This window comes from Parambassis ranga, chromosome 19 (assembly GCF_900634625.1).
Source record: "Parambassis ranga chromosome 19, fParRan2.1, whole genome shotgun sequence".
Classification (NCBI taxonomy): domain Eukaryota; kingdom Metazoa; phylum Chordata; class Actinopteri; family Ambassidae; genus Parambassis; species Parambassis ranga.
Window position 1 is genome coordinate 12320444 of NC_041039.1, and position 22920 is coordinate 12343363.

The window sequence follows — 22920 nt, forward strand, 5'->3', positions numbered from 1 at the left end:
TTTTTCAGGATTTGTATGTTGGCAGGGTCATTAATTTGTCACTATTAGCTGCTACCAGATTGTGTGGTGAGAACTAAGAAGGGGAAGACCGATGATATGAGATCGCTTTGTTTATCTGTGCTTAAAACAATTCGCCTTCGATTAATAGTGACATGTAGATTCTCTTTAAAGTTGCTATAATAAATATTACAACACAATAACATAAAAACCAGAAAAAAGAGCAAAAATGGCAGGCACTCGGAGGGTAATTACACATATTCAGGATGTTGCTGGTTAGTAACATGAAATGCATGTATGGAGTTTGCTGACAGAGGATGACAGCTTTCAGGTGCCAGAAACACTCAACACACAATACTACTTGGTAGTATTGCAGGAAGTGAATGTAGGCTCACTTTCCTTTTACCGTTTGATTTTTGGAACATGTATTCAGTTTTTATCTTTTTCTTTTAATCAAAATATAATCTGATTTGTTATTTACATCTGCAGTTCCTCAAATGGCCACTTGAGGGCATCATCAAATGCAAAAGACCTCCATATTAAAATGTGAACAAACCTAACTCTTCATTTCTGTTTCTTTTGCTAAGCTAAGCAAAGCTAAGCTAATGAGTCACTATCCTTTGCTTCATACCTACTGCAATGTTTTCAGTCCTTTTTTCTTTTAGCATTGTTACTTCATCAACTGTACATGCTTCAGGTCCTTCTGCACACACACGAATGACAAAACCTGGAAAGGTCACAGCAAAAAGTTGGAGACTAATTCCTGCCGGCCTTACATAACCTGATGAGCCAAATGTCAAATTGTTTGATATTCAATCACATCAGCCAGCTATAGCAAAGGTCTCCATCGCTCTCTCACTCTCTCTGCTTCACTGTGTAAGTGTACCATAGGAAAGAAAGGGTAACACTGCATCATTTTCAAATGAAATCACGTTTTGTTTCTCCATGCTTACACAGCTATCTATCAGTAGCTGTATTTTGATATCATTTAGGAAGGTAGACACAAATCAACGTGTATAAATCGAGCTTCTTTTGTCTTCTATATGTAGATCAGTGTCGTCTGTGTTTGTGCTGTTCAGCCTCTCAGCTCCTCTCTAACATAAGTACACACTTGTTTAGACTCAATTACTGACAAGATTTAATGAATGCCAGGGCAGTCATGTGTGTCCCGTGTGTGTGTGTGCACATGCAAATGTCATTGTGTGTGTGTGTGTGAGCACTGGGGGCACCAATAAGAGTTCTGCACGCTAATAAACCTTCTTCTTGAATTAATGACTTCCAAATCCCAAAGAACATCACAACAATGTTGCCATAATCCAAGCTTTGTGCTCCAAGCAGCAGTCGTGTTGCACCTTTGTGCCAGGTGGTAGCTTATTGGTCTTGGGTTGCCACCTAGAGGCAACACAAGTATGACAGTTGTTGTTCATTTGAGGACACTTTAAGGAGACTTTATGTAGTGTTAGCTGGCAGACATCTTTCAGAAACTGCAAGCATCAGTCCACAAAATTCATAAACTCTTCACATCACACATGTGCTCCAGTGGCGCAATCGGTCAGCGCGCGCTACTTATAAGACAGTGATCTGCAGAGCAATGCCGAGGTTGTGAGTTCGAGCCTCACCTGGAGCACGAACAGGGTTTTTGTTTGTAGTCAGGTAGCTAAAACGCCACCACATTTAATAATAATGTTAAAACACACACACACAGCAGATCAACTTCCTGTACAGGTGGTTAAAAGAGCTGTGGTGGAAAGTTTTCCGGAGTGCCAACCATAATTCAGCCAGCTGATACTGAAGTAAAAACATATCTGACATAATTTTATCAGGAAATCAGATTCTACAGAAGAAGCTGCTAACATATACATGGCACAAAATGACAAATGTTTTCAGTAAGGCACATTTAAGCATTTTAACGTCGCATTTCGTGGCAAGTTTTAACTCTATCCAGTAAAAGGACAAAACAGTTCAAACATGAGTATAAAAAGTAGAAAAGTAAAGTCCCCCTGTCCTCTAACGCAGCTGTGTCAGGTGGAAAAAGTTCCTTTTAGCCACTAGACAGAAACAGCAGAGAGGTAAGTGCTACAGTAGGAAGTGCCTTTGTAACCGTCCTCCAGTGTGACCGATCATTGATTAGCCCAGCTAATGATCCGTCACACATAAATCAATCATTCCTCTTGTTCTTGTGCATGCAGATATTTCAGTCCATGCTGTAAATCCCTAAATACTGTCTGTTATTCCTCGGGTCACTGACTGTCTGAGATCAGTGCAGGAGCAGTCCAGCTGGCTGGTGTTCACAGGAGGTGAGCGTTTAGGTCGTACTTCTCGCAGAACTTGTCCGTGATAGGGATGCAGGTGAGGTACTCGCACCAGTCGCACTTCACAGGGTAGACGTAAAAGAGGACTGCCAGGGCGGAGAGCAGACCCAGGAAGATGAGCAGGAACATGCAGATCTGGAGGCGCTTCCGGTACGTATCAGACTGCCCGAAGCTGTGGAAGCAAACGCACAGTTACAATCGTCTCTGCATATCCACAGTAGTATCGAGTATCTGTTTTCTTTGTTTACCTGATGTATGGCAGGAAGGCAAAAGAGAGAAAGAATCCTGACACAAAACCACATATATGGGCAAAGTTGTCAATCCAAGGAAGCAGACCAAAGGAGAAGAAGAAAACTGAGATGGCAAGCAGCTTAGCAAACGCCCGCCATGGCCGCTCGAGGATCTGCCAGCTCTGAAACAGCTCCACGAACAGACAGGCCAGGATGCCGAACTGGCTGCCAGCCGGACCCACCTGAAACACAAGGTATTAAAAACAAGAACACAAAGATGGAAATCAGTATTTTCATTATATCATTTACTCAATTAGTTTAGAATCCACTCAGTGTTTACCTCTGCTCTGTAGGGCAGGAAGATGGCGGAGGCCAAGTTCCCAGTGATGCCACTGAGCATGTAGATGATGGAGATTCTCAGCCAGCCAGCCAGCTTCTCAAGGTCCCTCAGCACCGTCATCTGGAACAACACTGAAACCAGGCAGTGCAGGATCCTGCACACACGGACCAGACCACCAGCAAGGTATGTTTAAATCAATTCCAATTTTTAAGGTAATCTATTTTTCTGAGGCTAGTCTTTAACTAACTAACTACAAAAGACAAAGAAAGGTTCAGTCACCCAGCATGAAGAAAGAGAGACAGCCACAGCCGGGAGAACTGATCTGGGATCTCTGGGTTGAGAAAAGGCAGCAAACCACACACATCATCCATACAAGCCACCTGCGTAAGAGAGAAAGCAAAACAGTGGGGAAAAAAACTCAGTATAACTCCACTGCCACCTTGTGGTAGGAACACGCCAGTGCTGATTAGACTCCAAAGTCCTTTGAATTCACAGCACTTCACAAGCTCCAGTGGCGCAATCGGTCAGCGCGTGGTACTTATAAGACAGTGACCTGCAGAGCAATGCCGAGGTTGTGAGTTCGAGCCTCACCTGGAGCAGTGCCATTTTAATGTATGCTGTTTGTCCTACCTGTGAGCAGAGAGTGGCCTCCTCATGGAAGTAACCATGCATGAAGTCACAATATTCTCTCGAGGTGATTTCACACCTAAAACATGAGATGATTAGTTTTCAACAAGAGCTTTAACCCCATAAAAAACTTTGTATTGTATGTTACTTTATATATAATTCCAATTAAGCATGAAAACAGTGAGTGTAGTTCTTGCCTTCCTTTGGTTCCGATGCAGCAGGGCCTGCCAGTGATGGTGCAGTCTATGTGAGGAAGGTTGGTGTGATTCCCTGTGTTGTATCTTGTACAAACCTACAGATCAGAAAAAGGGTTGGGAACCACTTTCTTTAAAAACAGTGACAGGTGATTCTAATGCACTGATATTAAATATAGTGATATTGTCACTGAGGTTTCAAAGTTTGAGCCCCACAAGCCAGCAAGCAGCACACCAAATGATCCAGCGTCCTGGATCATTATGTCAAAAACCTCTGTATATATATATACTCACTGGCCACTGGGTGATGTCGTCCGGCCACTCGTGAGGTGAAACCGAGGCTGGCTCCAGGCAAATTCTGCAAAAATACAAAAAATATATGTAAAAAAAAAAACACACCCTGAGTCAAAATCTTCCATCAGTCGGTGGTTATCTTAGTCAGCAGTAATGTGTTACCTGGGGTCCTGATGGCAGACTGCACCATACTGACGGAGTTTACCATTCAAATGTGGAGCACTGGGGTGCTGAGGCCACTTCACCCACACTGCCAGGGTACTCTGAAGACACACAGACAGACAGACAGACAGACAGACAGCCAGAAATGAGATTTCCTCAGGTGATCAGTTGTCAGATTATTTCTTGCCACTCGTTTGTTTTCACTGACCGAACACTCCTCTTGTAAAGTCTGCAGGCAGCCGGAGCGATCGTTCCTCACACAGCAGCCGGATTCTCTCTCTTTCTCTCTTTTTTCCTGGATCAGTTTGTGGATCTCTTCGTCTTGACGCATGCACGGGGAAAACTTGGCTCCGAGGTGAATTAGCGCCTCCTGCAGTACAGGCAGGATAACCATACATTAACATGGACTGCTCCCATAGTACTGCAAACGATCATGCAAAACATGAACCCTGTAGAAGACTGAATACACTTACAGAGCTTGGTCCCACCCAGAAGTTTTGTTGTTGCACAAACTTAACATTTTCATAAACTCCTTTGTTTCTCAACACCTAAAAACAAGAATAACATAACTCAATGTGTCTGTGGATGGTCAGTGAATCAGTGACTCGCTCATATAAAATCAACCTTTAGAAAGCATTATAAAGAGTATGCGTCTACTTACAGAGTCTACAGTTTCATGCTGGGAGAAGCCCACAGGGGCAATGCCATAGATAGTGACAGCCAGAATGGTAATGAGCAAATGGACACATGTGATCCAGTATGTAAAAAAAGGTCTGGAGAAGAAAGGAGAGCGATTTTACCCCTTGCTTATTAGGATGTTTACTGAATGCTGTATGTCAGACAACATACCTGTGATCATCCATGTCTTCAATCTGCCTCTTAACATAGCTGTCAATGCGTTTGCGGTATGTCCGGTTGGTGAGACGACCGACCATGCCCAGACCATACGGCCTCTTCTCTCGTGCAAACAGCTTCTTCACTGGAACCACGATTCTCTGTCCCCGCTGCTGATGAGTGTTGATGCTCACCACCTCCTGTTTGAGACGCACTTTAGGTTGCACCAGTGAGCCATCTTTCGCCTTCCGCCATCCTCGCTCTAAAGGCCTGGAACAGGGAAAGATAGGCATATTATACTACAGTGCTTCCTGATATCTACTTTCATATATTGTTAATATGGTACAAATATAGACTCACAGCATGAGATGACTCCTCTCCAGCTCATTCTTATCCAGTGCGCTTCCTGTAAGCTCACCCTCATCCAGCTGTTTGATGGCAGCCTCGGATGGAGACTCAAACACCTCATCGGCGTAGCTGGACAACTCGTCCTGCAGGCCATCCTGCACAGATGAGAAGAGAGTAATTTAGAATTCAGAAATTCTCAGAGAAGCAGAAATAAGGGAGGCTTTGTAGTAAAAAACACCTTTTGTATGCGTGCAGGTTGTGGAGTAATAGTAGTAGTAGTAATACTAATAATAGTGCTACGCAGCACTGATCACTCACTCTAGTGAAGAAGGACGTGTCTAGATCATCCGGGAAATCCACAGTGTCCTCATCATAGAAGCTAGGAGGTATAAAACTCCGTCTGCGACATCGCCCAGGTGTGCTTTCACCTAATGTCCGGCCCTAACACACGCAATCGCAGAATTTACATCATTATTATCACCACAGACAGGCCAAAGGAAAAAGCTACATGTATTACATTTTCATACATAAACACCATGAGGCCATGCTTTATGTTTAATACATACTACTTCCTGATGGTGTCTGATGTTTACATAGCATCAATGGCTGGATTAGCTCTGCTCTTCTGGGATATTCTGACCGCAATCCAGCAGATAGCTGAGCATTATCATGTACCATCTGCTGGTGAAACTCCACCAATAACCCCCACCCCACCCCACCACACACACACAGATACAGCAACACATTCCTTTGCAAACAGTATGTGTGTGAGAGCAGAGTTGTACTCTACTGTAACATATTTACTTTAATCCTCAATGAGACAAGCTGATCTCATTTTTTACATAACATGGCTGCATGTAGTTTTACTATAATCTCTCTACAAAAATGAAATAATACATCATTTAAAAACATGTAATAAAGAACAGTTATAGTGGATTCTAATGAACAAGAGACAATAAATTAAAACTGCATGGAAATCTGGGCCGGCAGAAGCTTAAAAGTTTTAAAATTTGCTTTCTGCATGTCCAGAATTTGAAGCAAAGTTTGCAAAGCTTTTCTTTTTTTTTTCAAAATAAAGTCTCCTGTAACATAATAAACACCTTCATTAATGCTGCTGCTGCCTTGAGACTCATGACTGCAACAGATTCCCGCTTGCGTCGCCGTGGCAGCCGGTTCAGGGCAGAGCGGGAGCTGGAAAATGAGCAGAGGGACGCAGTGCCGGGCGTGATGGGAGTTTGCGGGACGCTGAAGCCGTCTACCTCTTCCACCATGCGGAAGGCACGACCCCGAGCTAAGGGATCGACGATCTGCACACACACACAGACACATGTAGAGCACGCATGTGATGTTTCACATCAGCTTTTTACCCCCTTCTTGCTCAGTTGTGTAGCCACACACACATAAGGAAACAGCAGTGAACAGCAGGGGTGCACTAAACACTACAGCTACACTAGGGTTAGACTGATGCATCAGGTTAAAGATGTTACTGGGTTTTTACTATGAGCCAGTGATGCTTCATGAGTTTTCATGCATTTGCATGCTCATATTAAAACTGCTGCATTTCAGGCTACTTTCAGGCTACTTTCAGGCAGTCAAGGCTAGTTGGAGTAGTGAGGCTTTCAAGGGAGGATTATTGTTTTGACATTAAACATTAACATATCGTCTGTAAGTCTTAAAATACATCAATCTAACCCCAGGCAAGATGGTAAATAAGGCAGAGAGGTAAGCGAGCTCCATGCATTAGATAAAAAAGTGAAAGAGGGAGAAAGAAAAACTGTGACAGAGCAAAAGGTGTGTGCTTATCCCAGCTAGTTCTTCATCCCTCTAACTTGCCCCTGGCGCTGGCCTACCCTCTGCATGCCATAGTGGTGGTGACTGAGGTGGGAGTGGTGGGGTGGGAGGTAGAGGGGAGGAGGGGTCTCAGTGCTAGCCAGGGAGAGATTGTCCTGGCTGTGCAGCTCCATCTCCCTCATCACCTGCACCTTCAGACCCCCGTATAGATGGCTGCAGTGCTGCAGGCTCTTCCTCCTCCATCGCTGGGTGCTGTCGGTGTCCTTGCTCACTCCAAACCAGTCAGCCGTACCCCTGAGGAGTGAGAGAGAGGGGAAGAGACTCAGAATGTTTGTTTGAACTATTAGATGAGGAATGTATTTGAGAAAATGTACCAATAACGATAACGATAACAATAACGTTAAACCCTTTTAAACTGCTGCCACAGTTCTGGATGAAGATAAGGCCACGACTTGCACAGCTATAGGTCAGCTGATTAAACAGTCTATTAGAGTCCCCTCTTAGATGTTTATCTCTGTCTCTCTGTGTGCTTGTTTGATTGCGTGGACACTGCCCCCCCCCCCCCTTAATGAGCGTGCATAACAAACACTCACTGTCTCATTTCCTTACACAACTTGTTTTGTCACTGGAAAAAAACAACCAGATGTTGGCCTATACTCCCACAGAAGGTCACCTGACATGACTGTGTATGCATTATATTTAAGCTCAATAAATGTGCATTCAAAGTCTCTCTATCCAAGAAGAGATTTTAACCCACCCACCCAAGAGGGGGAGGCCACGCTTGGGAATAACTGTTTGGAGAGCAGGACGTTCGGTAATAAACACTGGGTGCTCATCATCGAGAAACACGCCAGCTGGGGAAGCCTTTTAAGGCTGCACAGGGGCAGGGTTGAGGGGGCGTCGGGGGGGGGGGGGGGGGGGGGGGGGGGGGGCTGGCGCAGCCCTGATTGTTTTCAGAGGGAGGACACAGGTTTGTAAAAAGATTCAAACCGAGCCTCTTATGAAGGAGAGGGGGAGATGTAAACAGTGACAAAAATAACAGGGAGAGGAGGTGCTCACTTCTCTAATGGTTAAGATTGTCATTAAACCCCTAATATGTTATGTTAATGCTGATGCATACACACTCTACATAGAGGTGTACTATTACAGGTAAGCTGACGTTTGTTTTTTTTAAGTTATTTGTCTATGCATGTCATGTTCACCCACACAAAATTAAGTAATTAAAACAGCACAGACTGTTCGACAACAGGACAAAACAAGCACACACACATACACACTAAAGCACATGAATTAGCCTTCATATCCTGCAGGTAGGGCTGAACACAAGAACACAATCTAACTACACAGTTACAAAAAATACACTTTTTTTTGTAAATGAATTTACCTCATAAAGAGGGTAGGTTATTATTCTGTAATAGAATAGAATAGAATATACTTTATTAATCCCTTTGGGAAGCTCCCACACGGACAATACATATACTTGTGTAGGAACCACATTTTCTCTCTCCTGTTGCTGGCAGAGAGAGTTTAAATCAAATGAATTAAACTTTAGGAAGAAGAGCAAGATTATTAATGTGAATTAATTTGACCCCATTAGTTATACAGTGAATATACTGTGTTAACAGAGATGCTAGTAATCATACAAAAGTTAAACACACAACTTAACATATCCGCCCACTGTCTGAAGATGGGTCTCGTTTATTATTAACTCAAACTTACCTGTCCAGAGAGCTCCAGGAGGGGTTCAGGGTCTGGGTCATACCTGATAGGGGTGGGGAATAAGAAGCCTAGTTGCCCCCATCGGCACCACAGCTATCCCACTGTCCCTGTCTGCCACCTGAATCGTATTAAACCCTGATCTGCTGCATGCACACTGATCCTCGGGAGATCACACATACAAAGTTCCATAAGGGGATTTCCTGATATCCAGGCCAGCGGTAACCTCTCCGTTACATAAAAAGAGGAGGATCAACACATGTCCAGACTCTGTTAAACATCCCTGTCCTGCTCAGTGAGCTCCTGGATAATCAAAGGTTAGAAGAAAGCTGGTGCTGATCTCCTCACTCCAAAAAAAAAGAAGAAGAAGAAGAAGAGCTCTGACTTCCAGTTTTCTCCCAGCTGGACCGGCTCTTTGAAGACACGGCAAGCGGGAGGGTCTTATAATGACAACACAAGTTTCCATATGACTGTATGTGTGAGAGAGTGTGTGAATGTGTCAGCAGCTGGCAGTCCTCCCAGTATCTCTCCTTCATTTAAAAAGATGTGACCTGCTGGTCAAAGAAGACAGCAGCTCTGGTCCTTGTCAGACTGAATATCGCCCCCACCACCGCCGCCACCCCCCATCCAGAGCCTCAGCGATCACTATCAATGAACTCCTCTCTCTCTCTCTCCCTCTCTTTATGTCGCTTTGCCTTCTTGTGCAGGAGTGTGTGTGTAAACACCAGTTCTGCCTCTAACATACCAGCACTCCACAGGAAACGGGAGATTAGAAGGAAGAAAGATCCTTGTGCACTTTAGGCAGGAGGAGAGATGTAGGGAGGGCAGAGGGACATGCCTGAACATGACACACACTGTATGCACACACACACACACATTGGTATACCACTAGCTCAGTTTGAACCCCGCCTTGCTGTGCAGTCCTAATATTCGTGTCAGTGGTTGAAAAGAAATCCAAGTGAGCTTGTGAAATGCAGTTTAAACACCTATCATTATGTCTGACTGAGAGATCAATTATTATTTAAATCAGTGACCTCTTCTGTCAGAACGAGAGCTCCTTAACATGAAAAATTACTCCACAATTACAAACATCAGGATGTCCTCCCAGAACACACTCATACAAACACATGCTTTGTTTAAATAGTAAAGATTTACCCTGCCTTCGTGAACTCTTTCAAGGAGGAGGAGGTGCCTCAGCTAACCTCCTAAACTCTCTTTCAATTCCAATAATTCCCTGGCAAATATCAAAAAGCATTAACTCTGCCTCTCCCCTGCGTACACAGCAAATAAACCTCTACATGATAAAGTTAAGACGTTAGGAACTCTCCCTTTGAAGAGAGGGTCTGCAGGTTTTAGTGCTGGTTCCACTTTCGAACATTTACATTCAATTTTATGCTGTTTTAGGAGCTGCTTTGATGTGGCCAGAGGCATACATACGTAGTCTGTGTGAGTAATTGTGTTACTTTTCCTGCCTCAAACCGTGCGGTTGTGTGTGCCACCTGGACCGACACTGATACGCCGCTGATGTGCATTCTCCATGTGTTACAGACAAAAGCATCGCAGCTGTGGCCACAGGGAAGAGCAATGGAGTAAATGTGCAGTTGATACAGACACCAAGGGGGGAGAAATTATTGTTGTCAGTCTTTGATGTGTTGTGGATAATAGAAACCGCCTATCACTTTCATTTAAAGCAATAATCAAAGAGCTGACACCACCTCCCCCTCCTCCACCTCCACCTCTCCTGTACCTGATGATCTGTTTAGGTATAGATGAACGCCGCCTGGTCAGTATTTTGGGGATGCAGGATCGTCTTCGGGTGGTTGACACCCTCCTGGGGCCCCTCTGTCCCTTTGGGGGAACTGTGTTGACGCGCTCAAAGCGCACCCTTTTCTCACTACACACATACACACACATACACACACATACACACACACATCGGAACAGAAGTTTGGCAGGGAGGCAGTGGGGAAAAACAGAAAAAGTAAAAATTAAAAGAGAAGAAAAGGGAGGACAAGAGAGAAAAACAGAGAAAGATTAATCAGAAAAGAAGCTACGGATCTTATTAGTTTTGTTGAGGATTTAGTAGTACAGGAGAATAATCAGAATTAGTGAGTACACATTCAGAAGTCATGGGAATTTAGCAGCTGGAGAAGATCAGCAGAGAAGACAGCCTTTGATGAATGAGTGTGTCTAACCTCTTGATGGACTGTGTGATGGATGGCAGTCTCTCCAGAGGAGGTCTGAGGTAGTTGTTGGAAGTTTCCAAGGCGGCGATGCAGGTCTGCGTGTTTTCCCCCGGCATGCTGACACTGCGCAGGCGCTTCACTGGCTGCATCACACACACACACACAGGTGAGACAGTCATGTATGTCATTGAAATGCACTACACTACAGTGCTGACAGATCTTTAGACACTTGCATCACCTGTATTTGAGTGTTGTGTGGCGTGTCGTCTGCCGTCAGCTGGATGGTTGGGATGTCCAAATTGAGCCACGGTGGCTTCTTCCTCTGCAGGCTGCTGGCCCTGCTGCCCGGCTCATCCATGCTCGGTACCTCCCCCTACGCCTGCCAGCTGGACAACACAGGCAAAGAAGGAAGTGGGTTTGTAGGCCATTTGACAGACACGTGGCTGCAAACCACCCCAAACCCAAAAAATGACCAACTTTGTAACATAATTACAGACAGTGGACATAAAATCAGTAAAACAGTAATCCCTCTGGCTCAGACAGAAATGCTGCACTGAACAAACTGTTAAAGTCTGAGTCATCTCCTAATAACTTCAGCAGAGTGGTGTGGACGTTTGTTGTTAATCTGGCATACAAAAATGTAAATAAGGTTTTTTTATGTAGCCAAAAACTGCTTTTAGTTTGATCTTTTTCTTTACTGTTAGGCACAGTCTGGTCCTGGTGCTTTAAGCTTCATGCTCCAACAACATCAGCACCACTCTGCTTTATAAGTACTGCATAATGACTGATTGTGAGCAGCCAATGTAGCAGTGATTTGAAAGGTAATTGATGCAGCTGTGCTTCATCACCACTAGATGGCACTAACCTTTACATACACATGCACACATGCATGATGTGGGACAGAAATGCTGCTAGTATTTGCTGCTCCTAACACATTTAAGGTAAAGAGAGCAAACAGAAAGGAAAGTGAAAGCCATGTCCTACTCTCTTCCTGCTTTGAGTTTAAGTATAATTTACACACACTTCTAAACTTTTGTCATGCAAGCCAAGAGTAAGTCATTTAGCACAAGTGAGGGGGCCATTAATAGATAATAAGACATCTGCATGGGACTCATAATGGAGTCATAATGAGCGACCACCAACGAGGAGCTCCTGTAGATCTCAGCTGTGAATCATTCCATGATTCACGGCTGTGAGTGAAATTACAGGCTCCCCTCTCCTGCCATAAAGCCATTAGTCGAACAATAATCTGCTCCATCGTAGGCCGTGCTGGAGCCGGTGCTCAGAATTCTGGCAGAGTCTAACGAGCTGAAAGATCAGTCGACGCCAGCAGCTGGAAGAATTCTGGGGTGTGCTTCCAAAGTTGATGCACACACACATCCACACATCCACACTTGTCAAGTACAATCAGTCTGTTTTGAACTAAAATAGCATCATAACATTTTCTGGTGTATCCACCTTCTATATGTATAGAGTGTACAGCGTGAGGTTGCGATTCTCTTCTTTAACAATGAGATTCTGGATCATTTTGTTCTCATTATAGAAATGTTTTTCAGATTAAAGATCAATCATACAAATGTTAATTTGTGGTATAGTGGTGGCAACCTGAGACTCACCAGAAATCAGCATAAAATGCACACATACATACACTGTGCAACAACACAAGACGATATTTAATGACAAAGTCAAATGTAAAGGTGGTTTTCTTTTGTCTCTCAGCTGCCTGTGTCTGTGTTTTGGTCTCTCTGCGGTCACATGTGGAAGCCTGAGCGTTCTCTTACGGTCAGAGAGGATAAACACAGCCCTGCAAATAGAAGCCTCCACTAGAACAATCCATAACCACATCCTTTGCTTATTCTGAAGTGGTGATACTCAGTGTGTGTGTGTGTTTTGACATATACTCTCAGTTACACTTTAAAACACTTTAAAAAAAAAACAAAAAAAAACAAACATGCACAACAACTCTGTTAACAGTGCGTACACACTCACATGACAGCTCTCGCTTTAGCCCCTCCTGTCAGGTTTCTCCATGTGGACCAAAATCAATCGCCTCTTTTTTCATCCTGGTTTTGACATCCGCCATTTGTATTTCTGTGATCATTATCTCTCTGTTTCTCTCTCTCTCTGGCTGGGTTTTCATGACAGGCAGATTAGGGGCTGTAATCCCTGTGCTGTATGCCACATGACATCGCCCTGCTGTTCAGCCTCTGAGGCTCATATGACCCCTGATTGGATGGAGCTATGCCATGGTGTCTTCCGCAGGAACTGATGCGACTGATGTTTCAAATTTACTAGGTGTTACAAACATTGTCCTGTACATGTTCAAAGCTCTCCAATGAAATATGAGCTTCTGCTGTTGTGTCTATAAGGGACTGAAGCGGAACAGTGCCACAGTCGGATCCTCTATAGGGTGACAGCTCCTGACGTGCCGAGACAGAATAAAAGAAAGGCATCCGTTTGGGCACCAAAGCAAGACTTGTCCTGACACTGCTCCCTGAGACAACCAGCCATTGTGGCATGAAAACCCGCTGCGACTGCATGTCAATAAGCCTTTAATATTCAATAGATCCTCAAGATAAGCAGCCCAAAAACCTCAAGTCTTTTCTGCTGCCCCTCTCTCTTCCTGTTCTAATTTCTGCTTTGCATTTTTCTGTAAACATCTTCAAGAGTCTTATTTATTCTGCTGTTTAACATTTAATGTATTCCCAGAATATTGTTTAGAGGTTATTGCAGGATAGAACAAATATGTTTAGATGGAACCATCTGCTATAGCCATTGCTGACTTGTGTAACAGTTTTTACTCAGACAAAGGAGTGTTTCCTTCATTTTTCTTCACCTCAAAGGTCAGTGCTGTCAAGACAGCCTGACACAAGAAATCTCTGTGCCTGTACGTCGTCCCCTGAAGCAAACCCGCAAATCATAGCAATTCCATTTTATTTAAATACATTTGCATTGTGTGGCCTTGCCTTAACAACAAAATGACTTTACTTTGACCGAAACCAAAACCAATAAAATTGTTAGGTCGACTGTTTCAGTGCAGATTTTATGGATTGATCTGCCTGAAGCTTGTTTACTTTTCAGAACAGAATGAGTAAACTGCCTTTATTTGTGCAGGCTCTGTCCAGTAAAGCCAGATGAATCTGAAATAAAATACATATTTCTGGACACACAAACTGACAATGTTCAGTCTATCTCCATGTGAATTGGTTGGGGACTCAGCAGCAGATCAGGACTGAACTTGAACTGTAGTGCTGGCCTGGCCCTGCGGTGTGTATACTTTAGTGGGAAATACACTCAAAATCTCACTAATTGAGAAGGTACAAATATATTTAAATCTTCTAATTTTGGGATTGCACTCCAGACCAGACAGTTTTTTTACTATAAAAATCCTGTTTCTGAATCTTCTAATAATCATTTTTTTGTTGTTTCTGATGTAACAAAGCATGAGTAGGTCACATAGATTAACAGTGAGTTATGTGTGCTTTTACATACACACACAAACAAACACTAAGGCTCTATGCTCTAATCTGTGCCAGATGTTAGAGTCATAACACAGTAGGTCATTTCCTTTCAGGTCTGCAAATGTGTGTATGTGTGTATTTCTGTAATCTGCTGCTACTGTATCTATACAAACAAACAAACACTGATAAATGATATAACATCTGCCACAACAGAAGCAGGGGAGTATGAGCAATAAATGATGAATGGCATTAACAGGAGTATTTATCTCTTAACAGTTCATCCTTCTTGACCCCCTCAAACTCTTCCTGACTCCACAACATCATCCTCTTTCAGATGGGATTTGTGAGGACTACGACAGAAGCTCATCCCTGCAGTGCAGCATTGTTACCATGTAGATTTATCAACTCTTAAAGAATCATTTAAGACAAAGAAAAAAAATCTATTTCTAGTTAAGGTATATTTGTTGCTACACGTATATGCATGGACTCCTTTCTATAGGCCTCTATATCCGATCCAAAACCTACAACCAGACTCACAAAGGGGGTCACAAGTCATCTGTCTTTCATCTTGTTACTGCAGATTACACCACACTGAGCCATTCATTAGTCCATCAGCCACTTTGCTGCTACACCTCGACTCACATCGGTGCACAGGGGCGGGTATCCCACCCAAAAACTCCCTTCAACACACACACACACAGGAAGCCACAAAAAGCTACTGTATGTTTAACTATGTCACTGTCAGTTCTTGAAATTACACAAAACACAGGAGACAAGCTGACTTACAGCTTTGTATATGTTTCTATTTTTTGTGATCCTCTGAGTTGGGATCATATTTTACCCCCAAACTGTTGCACCTCCTGTCCCAAAAAGGCCCTTTGAAGCCTTCAGTATCTCCTACCCACTTCACAGTGATGCTTGGTTTTCTCATTCACTCCACTGAAAACGATGAACATTTACAAAGTAATCTGCAAACCATCTGCCAGTGAAGAAACTCTCGAGAGCTTAAAAAAAATGATTTTTAGTAGAAAACCAGTGCCCTCACCCTGTTCTGAAAACTAATCTCCCTCTGTGCTATAAAAACACAGCCCTGCAAACTCAAATGTGATCTGTTGGCATAGCCGGCAGGATAAGTTACAGAGCCTGAATGTAGTTTTTAATCACAGTTTACAGAAAATGTAAAGGTATATTCATGTTTAAATGATAAATGTAGGCCATTTGACAAAACTTCACATTCAGGGCAAGTGTACAATCTTACTACTATGCAGTTACTAGTGTTTGCATGAATTACAGATGTCTTTCTTACCAAAGAGTAGAAGTGCACAAAGATAAGCTCTGTGCTCAATCACTGACGCCTCATGCTGCAGAGCGATAGCGTGTGAGAACCGTGGCGGATTGACGTCAAGCAGGTCGTCAAATCCTCTTCTACACACCAGCTCATGCACCTGTCCCAATTTTTTTATTCTTTGCATTTTCTAGGGTGATGTAGTGTTGAGTTTATCTCATGGAAGGTCTCACTTGGGCTGCTATGTTTTGTTTAGGACATACAGTAATAGAACATTCAGGGTCCCTTTAAAAGGGTTGCCAGTAAATAATGAATAAGGAAAAGAACTACCGGTATATATACAGTATAAAATATTAAGCTTTCGCTAAATGATGCTTAAGAAAACACAGCAGCTGAAACACTTTTTTTTAATCTTCTGTCTTAGGCCACAAAACAAATCAAGAAAACAAGACAGACAGATTAATAATGCAAACATAGTATACTGAGAGGTAAACTGTGCCTTTAATAGTTAAGGGACTGGTATAAAATGCTGCTTAAGCACAGACCATCAGAGCAGGTCAGAGGTCAACTCAGAGCAAAAGCAAACAAGTTAAAATACTGGTTTTTCATAATGCAACAGTTTCAGGGTGAAAAGGGTCTTCTATGAAAGCCATTTAAAGATTAAAGGATTGGACCAGACTACTGCTATCTAGTGTTTCCTACTGTAGGTTGACATACGGCCCTCTGGGGAAGCTGTCTTGTGAGCAGCACAGGCAGTACATTCACACACCAACCTGCAACCACTTCACTTCACACCCACACATTTCTGATGAAGCAGTCTGCACCATAACACAGGAAGAAGCAAAGAGTGATTATTTGCAGAAATGTTCGAGGCAATTCATGTTGATAGGATCTAAATATGTCACATGTCGACACAAAGTTATGAAGTAAAAACTCAAAAAATATTACAGGCAGAGGGAAGAAGAAAATACAATATATGGAGGGGGGGGGACTTTATGTCATGTTGGGAGAAGATGAAAGGATTGAAAGTGCAGACAGAGTAGAGTCAATGTCAAAGAGCAGGAAAATCCACAGCTGAAAGCAGAGAATAAACATGTGTGGAAGGAAGAGAGGCATGGAACAGACTCATTGTCTTTCAGAATCAGACACAGGCATCTACCTCACAACATATGACACCACTTTGCATACACATGTCTGTTAATTCTGTGCTTGTGTCTGTCTGCTATGCCAAACATCTGCATTAGTTTACCTGAGTCTGCCTGTGAGTCATAGGTTTGCGTTGCCATCAAATCCTTCACTTTTATAGGAAAGACATTACGAACAGCATATCTACATTTTCCTTGTCATGCAGTTTTGTTTATAACAGCTGTATTTATTTATTGCTTTGAACGATATGATCCCTGTAGCAGCAGAATATAGATCTAAACATAACGATGCATCACTGTTTAGTTGATGGTGGTTTGCAGACTGTCGTTGGTACACTCAGCAGACAAAGTGTGACATTTGCACTGTGGCTTTGGGGCTTTTTTTGCTACCTGCTGTGCCTAAGCAGAATCGAGCAGCTTCTATTGATGTCTATCCAGACTTATGTTGAAAGTAGAGAAGACTTTGAAGCAATTTAGGCGCTTTTTCAAAGCATAACAAGCAAAATAAATGAAGACCTTTGACATAATGATCATTTTATCCTTCTAAACAATTGTGTGTCATTTCAGCAAAATGACTGCTTGGGTTTTAACTCAGTGACCCAAAAAATAATGTGCTGAAAAATGCTTTAATGTCTTATTATGTCAGAATCAACACCTGGTAGCTGAAAAAAATGGCGGTGAAGCTTGGTGCAGAGGAGAAAAGTTCGCACTAACACCAGAAAGCATTGTCTAAAAAGGAAACTGAAGTAATCCCAGCGGGATTACACTTACCTATGTACAGGAAAAATATACATACAATAAAAACACGTCAACAAAACCTTAGCTCACATTAGTTAATGAACTATTTGTCTGCTTAAACAGCAACACACAGCCTGGAATTCAAAAGAAACTACTTGATGGAAAAAAAGTCCCTTTAGAAACAGGCAGTGTTGTCATTCATCCCTTCATATGTTCCAACACCTCATTGCATATTTTACAGCCACACTGTGCCACTGGAAAGAACAGAATGGGTTTTCAGCTCCTGTGCCAGGTATAGGACTGGAGACGGCCGAGCATGGCTTGAATAAAAAGGAATGCAATTAAAATGATTTTTTTTGGCTACGGTAATTTCACTTGGCAATTTGTTCTTTACTGTCTGCATTAAGTAACTGAGGGCAAAGAGCCATTACGTTTCTAATGCCCTGAGGGGATTTAAGAGGTTCTGTAATTTAAGTGTGTCAGAGGTGCAAACAGATAAGACACCAGAGTTTGGTCTCTGTAATTAAATGGAGTTTAATGGACTTCAAAGAGTCTGGACGCAGTTAAGTGGGATATTATTTACACAGGAAAGGCTGTATCCAATGCTGAACGCGCTACCAAACTCTCATAACATCCAGGAAGAGGTTAGAAGGCAGAAGTTCAAATATGTCATGTTTATTTACTAAATTATGCACTTGAATGTTGTCCACATGCTGACCACATTTGTACAATTATTGTATCTGGATAGTCTTTAAACTGGATACGTTCAGACCTATTTTCACATCTGGCTATCATACATGTGTCCACACTCAATCCAGCTTAATCCGGCTTTTTTGTAGTCCTCCAAACCACTAGGTGGCGCCTCGTAGTATACAGAGTCCGTTCAGTCCACGGTAGGACCGCGTGTGCGCATGCGCCGTGCGTAATTATCACATCGCTAACCAGAAGTAGCACGTCGCTAGCTGGATTTGCTAGCTGCATTTGCGTTCAGACCTGAGCCACATTTGAGCCAATCCAGCTAGATCCAGGTGGAGGTGGATTGAAATAAGCTGGATACAGCTGGATTCGCAGTGTTCACACACAAAAAAACTATGAGGATATATCCAGATATGGCCCGAATCCTGCTCTAGCACGGATTGATTTCCTCAGTGTGAACAGGGTGTTAGAAACAATGTAGTCCACTGATTTATATAAGGCAAATCCAACCAGCACTGCATGTTAACTCTAATTCTAGCCAATACAATCAATCCTTGTATGAAGAGCTGCCCGAGGCTTCAGTTTACAGCACTTCTACTGACAGAAAGGTAAGTGTAAAGTCTATATTCTGTTCCAAATAATGGCTATAACTAAATGTAAGTCTGCAAGTGGCTGTAACTGTCTCTGTATAATGAGCAACATACATGGAAAGAGAGCCAGAATGAAGGGTTGACGGGCAAGACGGGCAATAAAGAAACTCAGCTGACCCTCATATGAAGCTGTTTTGTGTTAGCTGCATGGTGACAGGAAGGTCACCATCACAATAAGTGTCTAGTCAAGTGTGGCCTCGCCTGGAGAAATGAATAGGCCTCCTCAGCAGCCATCCATCCCTCCCACCATCCCTCCTTCCTGCCGTCCCTCTACGCAGCCAACAAATCCTTGCTGTGAGCGCCAATACAACAGCTTCCTCTGTTGGCTGGCCTTGTATGAAAAGTTAATGGTAATTGCCCACAGATGCCACATTGGGGTAAGATAGTGGGGAATAGAGAATTAGCTCTGAAAAGAATATTTAGAGGAGTTATTCAGGATCTTCACAGAGAAGTCTGGCCCGGGGACGCCATTGTCATCCAACGGACATTGTCGAAGCATTTGGAGAAAAGTATAAGCCACATAATGGCCAGATTAAAATTCCTTTATGACACAGTTTTCTATTCATCCAGCCTTCATGTTCAAGATAAACATGATCTCTTCCCACTGAGGATTTTTTTCATGCAACATAAAGGAAAATTATAATGCACCACTTTTACATATTTTCCCATCAGAAACCATGTATATGATATATTACAGTCATGGATGAAAGGGAGAACTACACCACTTACTGCATGCAGTGATTAATCATAATGTGGCACATACTGTAGAAAAATGACTGATATGATTCCTGTAATTTCTCTGTGTGAAGTAAAAATAGCCTGCGTGTATGAACTTGCTTTATATTGTCACCTATGAATATGCATGAGTGCTCTGGCAGCACAGTTGCATCTGGTAAAACCGTTCTGGTTTTCAGCAGTGTGGGATAATAAATAAAAAAAAACAAGAACGAGCATGACGCTGAGACAGAAAAAGAGGATTAGAGAAATCCCCTTCCAGATCGCCAGGGATCAGCTCAAATCTTGATCATTTGGTCTTTCACAGAGGGGACAACGCGCTGAAAACAAGCTGCACGGCAGACTCTATTACTGCAACCGTTACCTGTCCTGTCAGAAAACGTGTGACGCAGGGATGACCTCCCTGACTCTGCTAATCTTTTGTGGATGAGCAGAAAACTGTTGTGGTGACAGCGGCGCAATTGTTATAAAGACATCGCTGTCAAGTAAGAATGAATTTAGTGCACCAGAGCGTCGAAACATAACCACAGAAACCAACTCATCGTCAGGTCATCAGGTATGAAACAAGAAGAAGACATCTGTGAAAATAGCAGCAGTGCCTGCATCACTTAGGATGTGGGTTATATTGTTTCTGTAGTCAGAAACATCCATCAAAATTCTCTGCATATTTCTTGTTTGGCGTTTTCCTGCATGAAAGAACTAGTTGCCCGGTGACAAGTAGTGGCATAAAACACATGAAAGACAAACAGCACAGCTTGTAGGCATTGGAGAGGATCCACTCACGGGCAAACTGCCATAAAAATGCATTGTAAAAAAAAAAAAGGCTGCAGGGCTCCCATAAAAAACACCAAACCAGTTTCCCACCCTGATGCACCCGGTATCGTGCTCAGTATAAACATGGAGGTGCATTTCACTTCTGAGAGCAGCGACCCGGGAAAAATAAATCTGCTATTGTCGCTGCCACTTTTAGCTTGTTCCAGCCTGTTTAAACATGCTCTCATTCATGGTGCTAACCTCAAGTGAGGTTAGATAAAAGATACACAGCACCTGTAAAATGCCACCGTGCACCATATTTACACTTGTGCAGGCGGAGTGATGGCTCACACTTCCAGGATGCTGGCAACTTCCTGTTCAGTTGGCTAAACGAAACACCTTCACTTGTTGCTCAGTGAAATTAGATTTTTTTTTTTATTTATGAAAATTGAGGTCACATTTTGGTCATACACAAGTACAATGATTGAGTCAGAGGCAGAGAGATGTGCATGTCGCTGAGAACTTAATTCTTTCTGCCACACTCCATTAACTCCACAATGTCTCCGTCTCACAACTGAGGTCATAGGTTCAAACCCTGGCCACTAATCCGGTATCCCCTCAGTAGGAAATCTGCACAGTTGCTCCAGGTGTGTGTGTGTGTGCTCCTGCCATCTGGCCCAGAAGTCTGCTTCCTTCTACCTTCTTTCCTAACAGGAAGGCAAAACAAATCCTTGATGACACGGGTCAGCAGTTTAATTGTCCCTGTGGGATTTCTGTGCAGCCAGCATCTGAAAATGGTCCCCTTCATCTGAGCAGCAGTGGAGCCTGCAGCACTTTGAAATCGATTTATCACTCCTGAAACTTGTGAGCCAGTCTGAGTGTGTGTGTGTGTGTGTGTGTGTGTGTGTGTGAGCGACACTGGCTTGATTTACTAGAGCATTTTGGAGTAAAAGATACAGAGGGAGTTTAGCCAGTGCAATACAAGGTATATAACACCTCACACACACACACACACACACGCACACACACACACACACACCTTCAAGCCTCCTCAGAGTAGCACCATCTCCAGAGGTGGTGTTAATGCAAAGCAGGCAGTGTCACCAGTGGGACCCCACCCAGAGACCCCTGCAGCAACTGCACACCTGCACATAATAATAACTGCTCGATGCTCACCGCCGTGCAAACAAGAGCTTCACGGTGTGTTTTCATCCCGCTTACCTTCAACCTGAGGTTGCTGCAGCCCAGCACGGCACCGTACAGCTCCACCGGTGAAACGTTACCGCCGGTCACTTCATAAGTTGTCCCTGTTCATTACGCTTCCGCGGGGGGAGAGTAGTTTCTCTACCAAGCGGCAGAGCGTTAAAAAAAATTCCGTGTCCACCTCACTGGAGCTTCCTGGCCGCTACACCGGCTCAGGGTTTCAGTCTGACTGGCGTCTCTTACCCGGCGGTCCACCCACGCTGCCGCCCGCTGCTGCTTCGTGCAGCTGCTAAACTGCTGCTGCTGCTGCTGCCGCCGCTGGATGACAGGGGGCAGACAGACTTACAGCGCCACTCACTGGTGACACCACGCAACTACAGGAGGCAGTCATAAAGGCAAGCTGTTAGAAATGTACAGGCTTGGTGTAATTATAAGGTTTTACATAACTGAGTGGCAGCAGACAAGAAACCATCTGGTCAAACAGTTATGTAAGATGTTTTTAGTGCTTTTATTACCACTCCGTAATGTTATTAAGCAACACAAGCTAATGTGATGGATGTTTGTAATAAGGGTGATCTGTGTAACCAGAATTATTGATTAAAATTTGACTATTTACATGCATATATGAGCCCATACTGTAAAAACCGCCATGTTACTCAAAGTTTAGTATTAGTATAAAGGCATAACTGAGGAAATTGGCAGAAAAAGCTATTAGATATCTCAGGGTGTAGTGGTGGGTGATTTATTGTCTCCCCTGCAGGGGTGGGTGTCCTATTGTCTCAGCCCCACCTGGATGCTCTTACTGTCCTCACCCATCATTCAGCCATCGTTCTATGACCTCTGACAGCTTCATCTGACCACCATCACTCATCAGCTCCGCCCCTTCAATACAATATTCAGTCGTTGTGGTTGTAAAAAGTGAAACCGTACACCAACCCAGTGGAAGATCATACATGAGGTAAAAGACTCTACACAAGCTCAGCCAGGTGTTCTTGGGTGTGACAGGAAGGAGCCCTCACTCTTGGTGTCACCTGAAAACAATGAAGGACATAAAAGTAAAGTAAGTAAATAATATACAGCCACTCTAATTTATCTGTCTTTTCATTTAAACAGGTAGAGAAAAACACAAACACACAAATGCATTCTAAAGATAGAAGTTATCATTATTTACTCTGAGGAATCAGAAGAGGAAACTGCAGCCATTTTGGCAGAAAAATGCTGTT

The 22920-nt window shown here is 43.3% G+C and overlaps 1 protein-coding gene and 2 non-coding genes across 7 annotated transcripts; 2 read left to right on the forward strand and 1 right to left on the reverse strand.

Annotated features, from left to right (window-relative positions):
• Window positions 1-541: 541 nt before the first annotated feature.
• rhbdf1b (rhomboid 5 homolog 1b (Drosophila)) lies at window positions 542-21941 on the reverse strand. 5 transcript variants are annotated; one of them, XM_028429993.1, is made up of 20 exons: window positions 21716-21941; window positions 11270-11417; window positions 11041-11174; window positions 10593-10739; window positions 7189-7423; window positions 6439-6645; window positions 5657-5779; window positions 5351-5493; window positions 5006-5260; window positions 4818-4929; window positions 4630-4704; window positions 4365-4526; window positions 4157-4257; window positions 3995-4058; window positions 3704-3798; window positions 3510-3585; window positions 3159-3259; window positions 2880-3033; window positions 2558-2781; window positions 542-2481 (listed from the first exon to the last, which is right to left on the reverse strand). In XM_028429993.1, exons 2-20 carry the CDS (start codon window positions 11387-11389, stop codon window positions 2286-2288), a joined length of 2724 nt encoding a protein of 907 aa, XP_028285794.1. In that variant the 5' UTR covers window positions 11390-11417; window positions 21716-21941; the 3' UTR covers window positions 542-2285. The 5 variants fall into 5 exon arrangements, with proteins under 5 accessions (XP_028285794.1, XP_028285795.1, XP_028285796.1 ...); XM_028429994.1 differs by lacking the exon at window positions 10593-10739; XM_028429995.1 differs by lacking the exon at window positions 6439-6645.
• On the forward strand, window positions 1531-1624 carry trnai-uau (transfer RNA isoleucine (anticodon UAU)). Its single transcript has 2 exons — window positions 1531-1568; window positions 1589-1624. It is a non-coding gene; the product is annotated as a tRNA-Ile (tRNA).
• Window positions 3385-3478, forward strand: trnai-uau (transfer RNA isoleucine (anticodon UAU)). The gene is made up of 2 exons: window positions 3385-3422; window positions 3443-3478. It is a non-coding gene; the product is annotated as a tRNA-Ile (tRNA).
• Window positions 21942-22920: the final 979 nt, after the last annotated feature.

What these genes read in the sequence shown, in the direction of transcription:
- rhbdf1b (XM_028429993.1), bottom strand. Translation starts at nt 11,389, where the DNA reads ATGGATGAGCCGGGCAGCAGGGCCAGCAGCCTGCAGAGGAAGAAGCCA. An exon ending in ATCACACAGTCCATCAAGAG is followed by an intron (nt 10,740 to 11,040) that starts GTTAGACACACT and finishes GTATGTGTGTAG; the next exon opens with TGAGAAAAGGGTGCGCTTTG. An exon ending in TCTCTCTTTCTTCATGCTGG is followed by an intron (nt 3,034 to 3,158) that starts GTGACTGAACCT and finishes CCGTGTGTGCAG; the next exon opens with GATCCTGCACTGCCTGGTTT.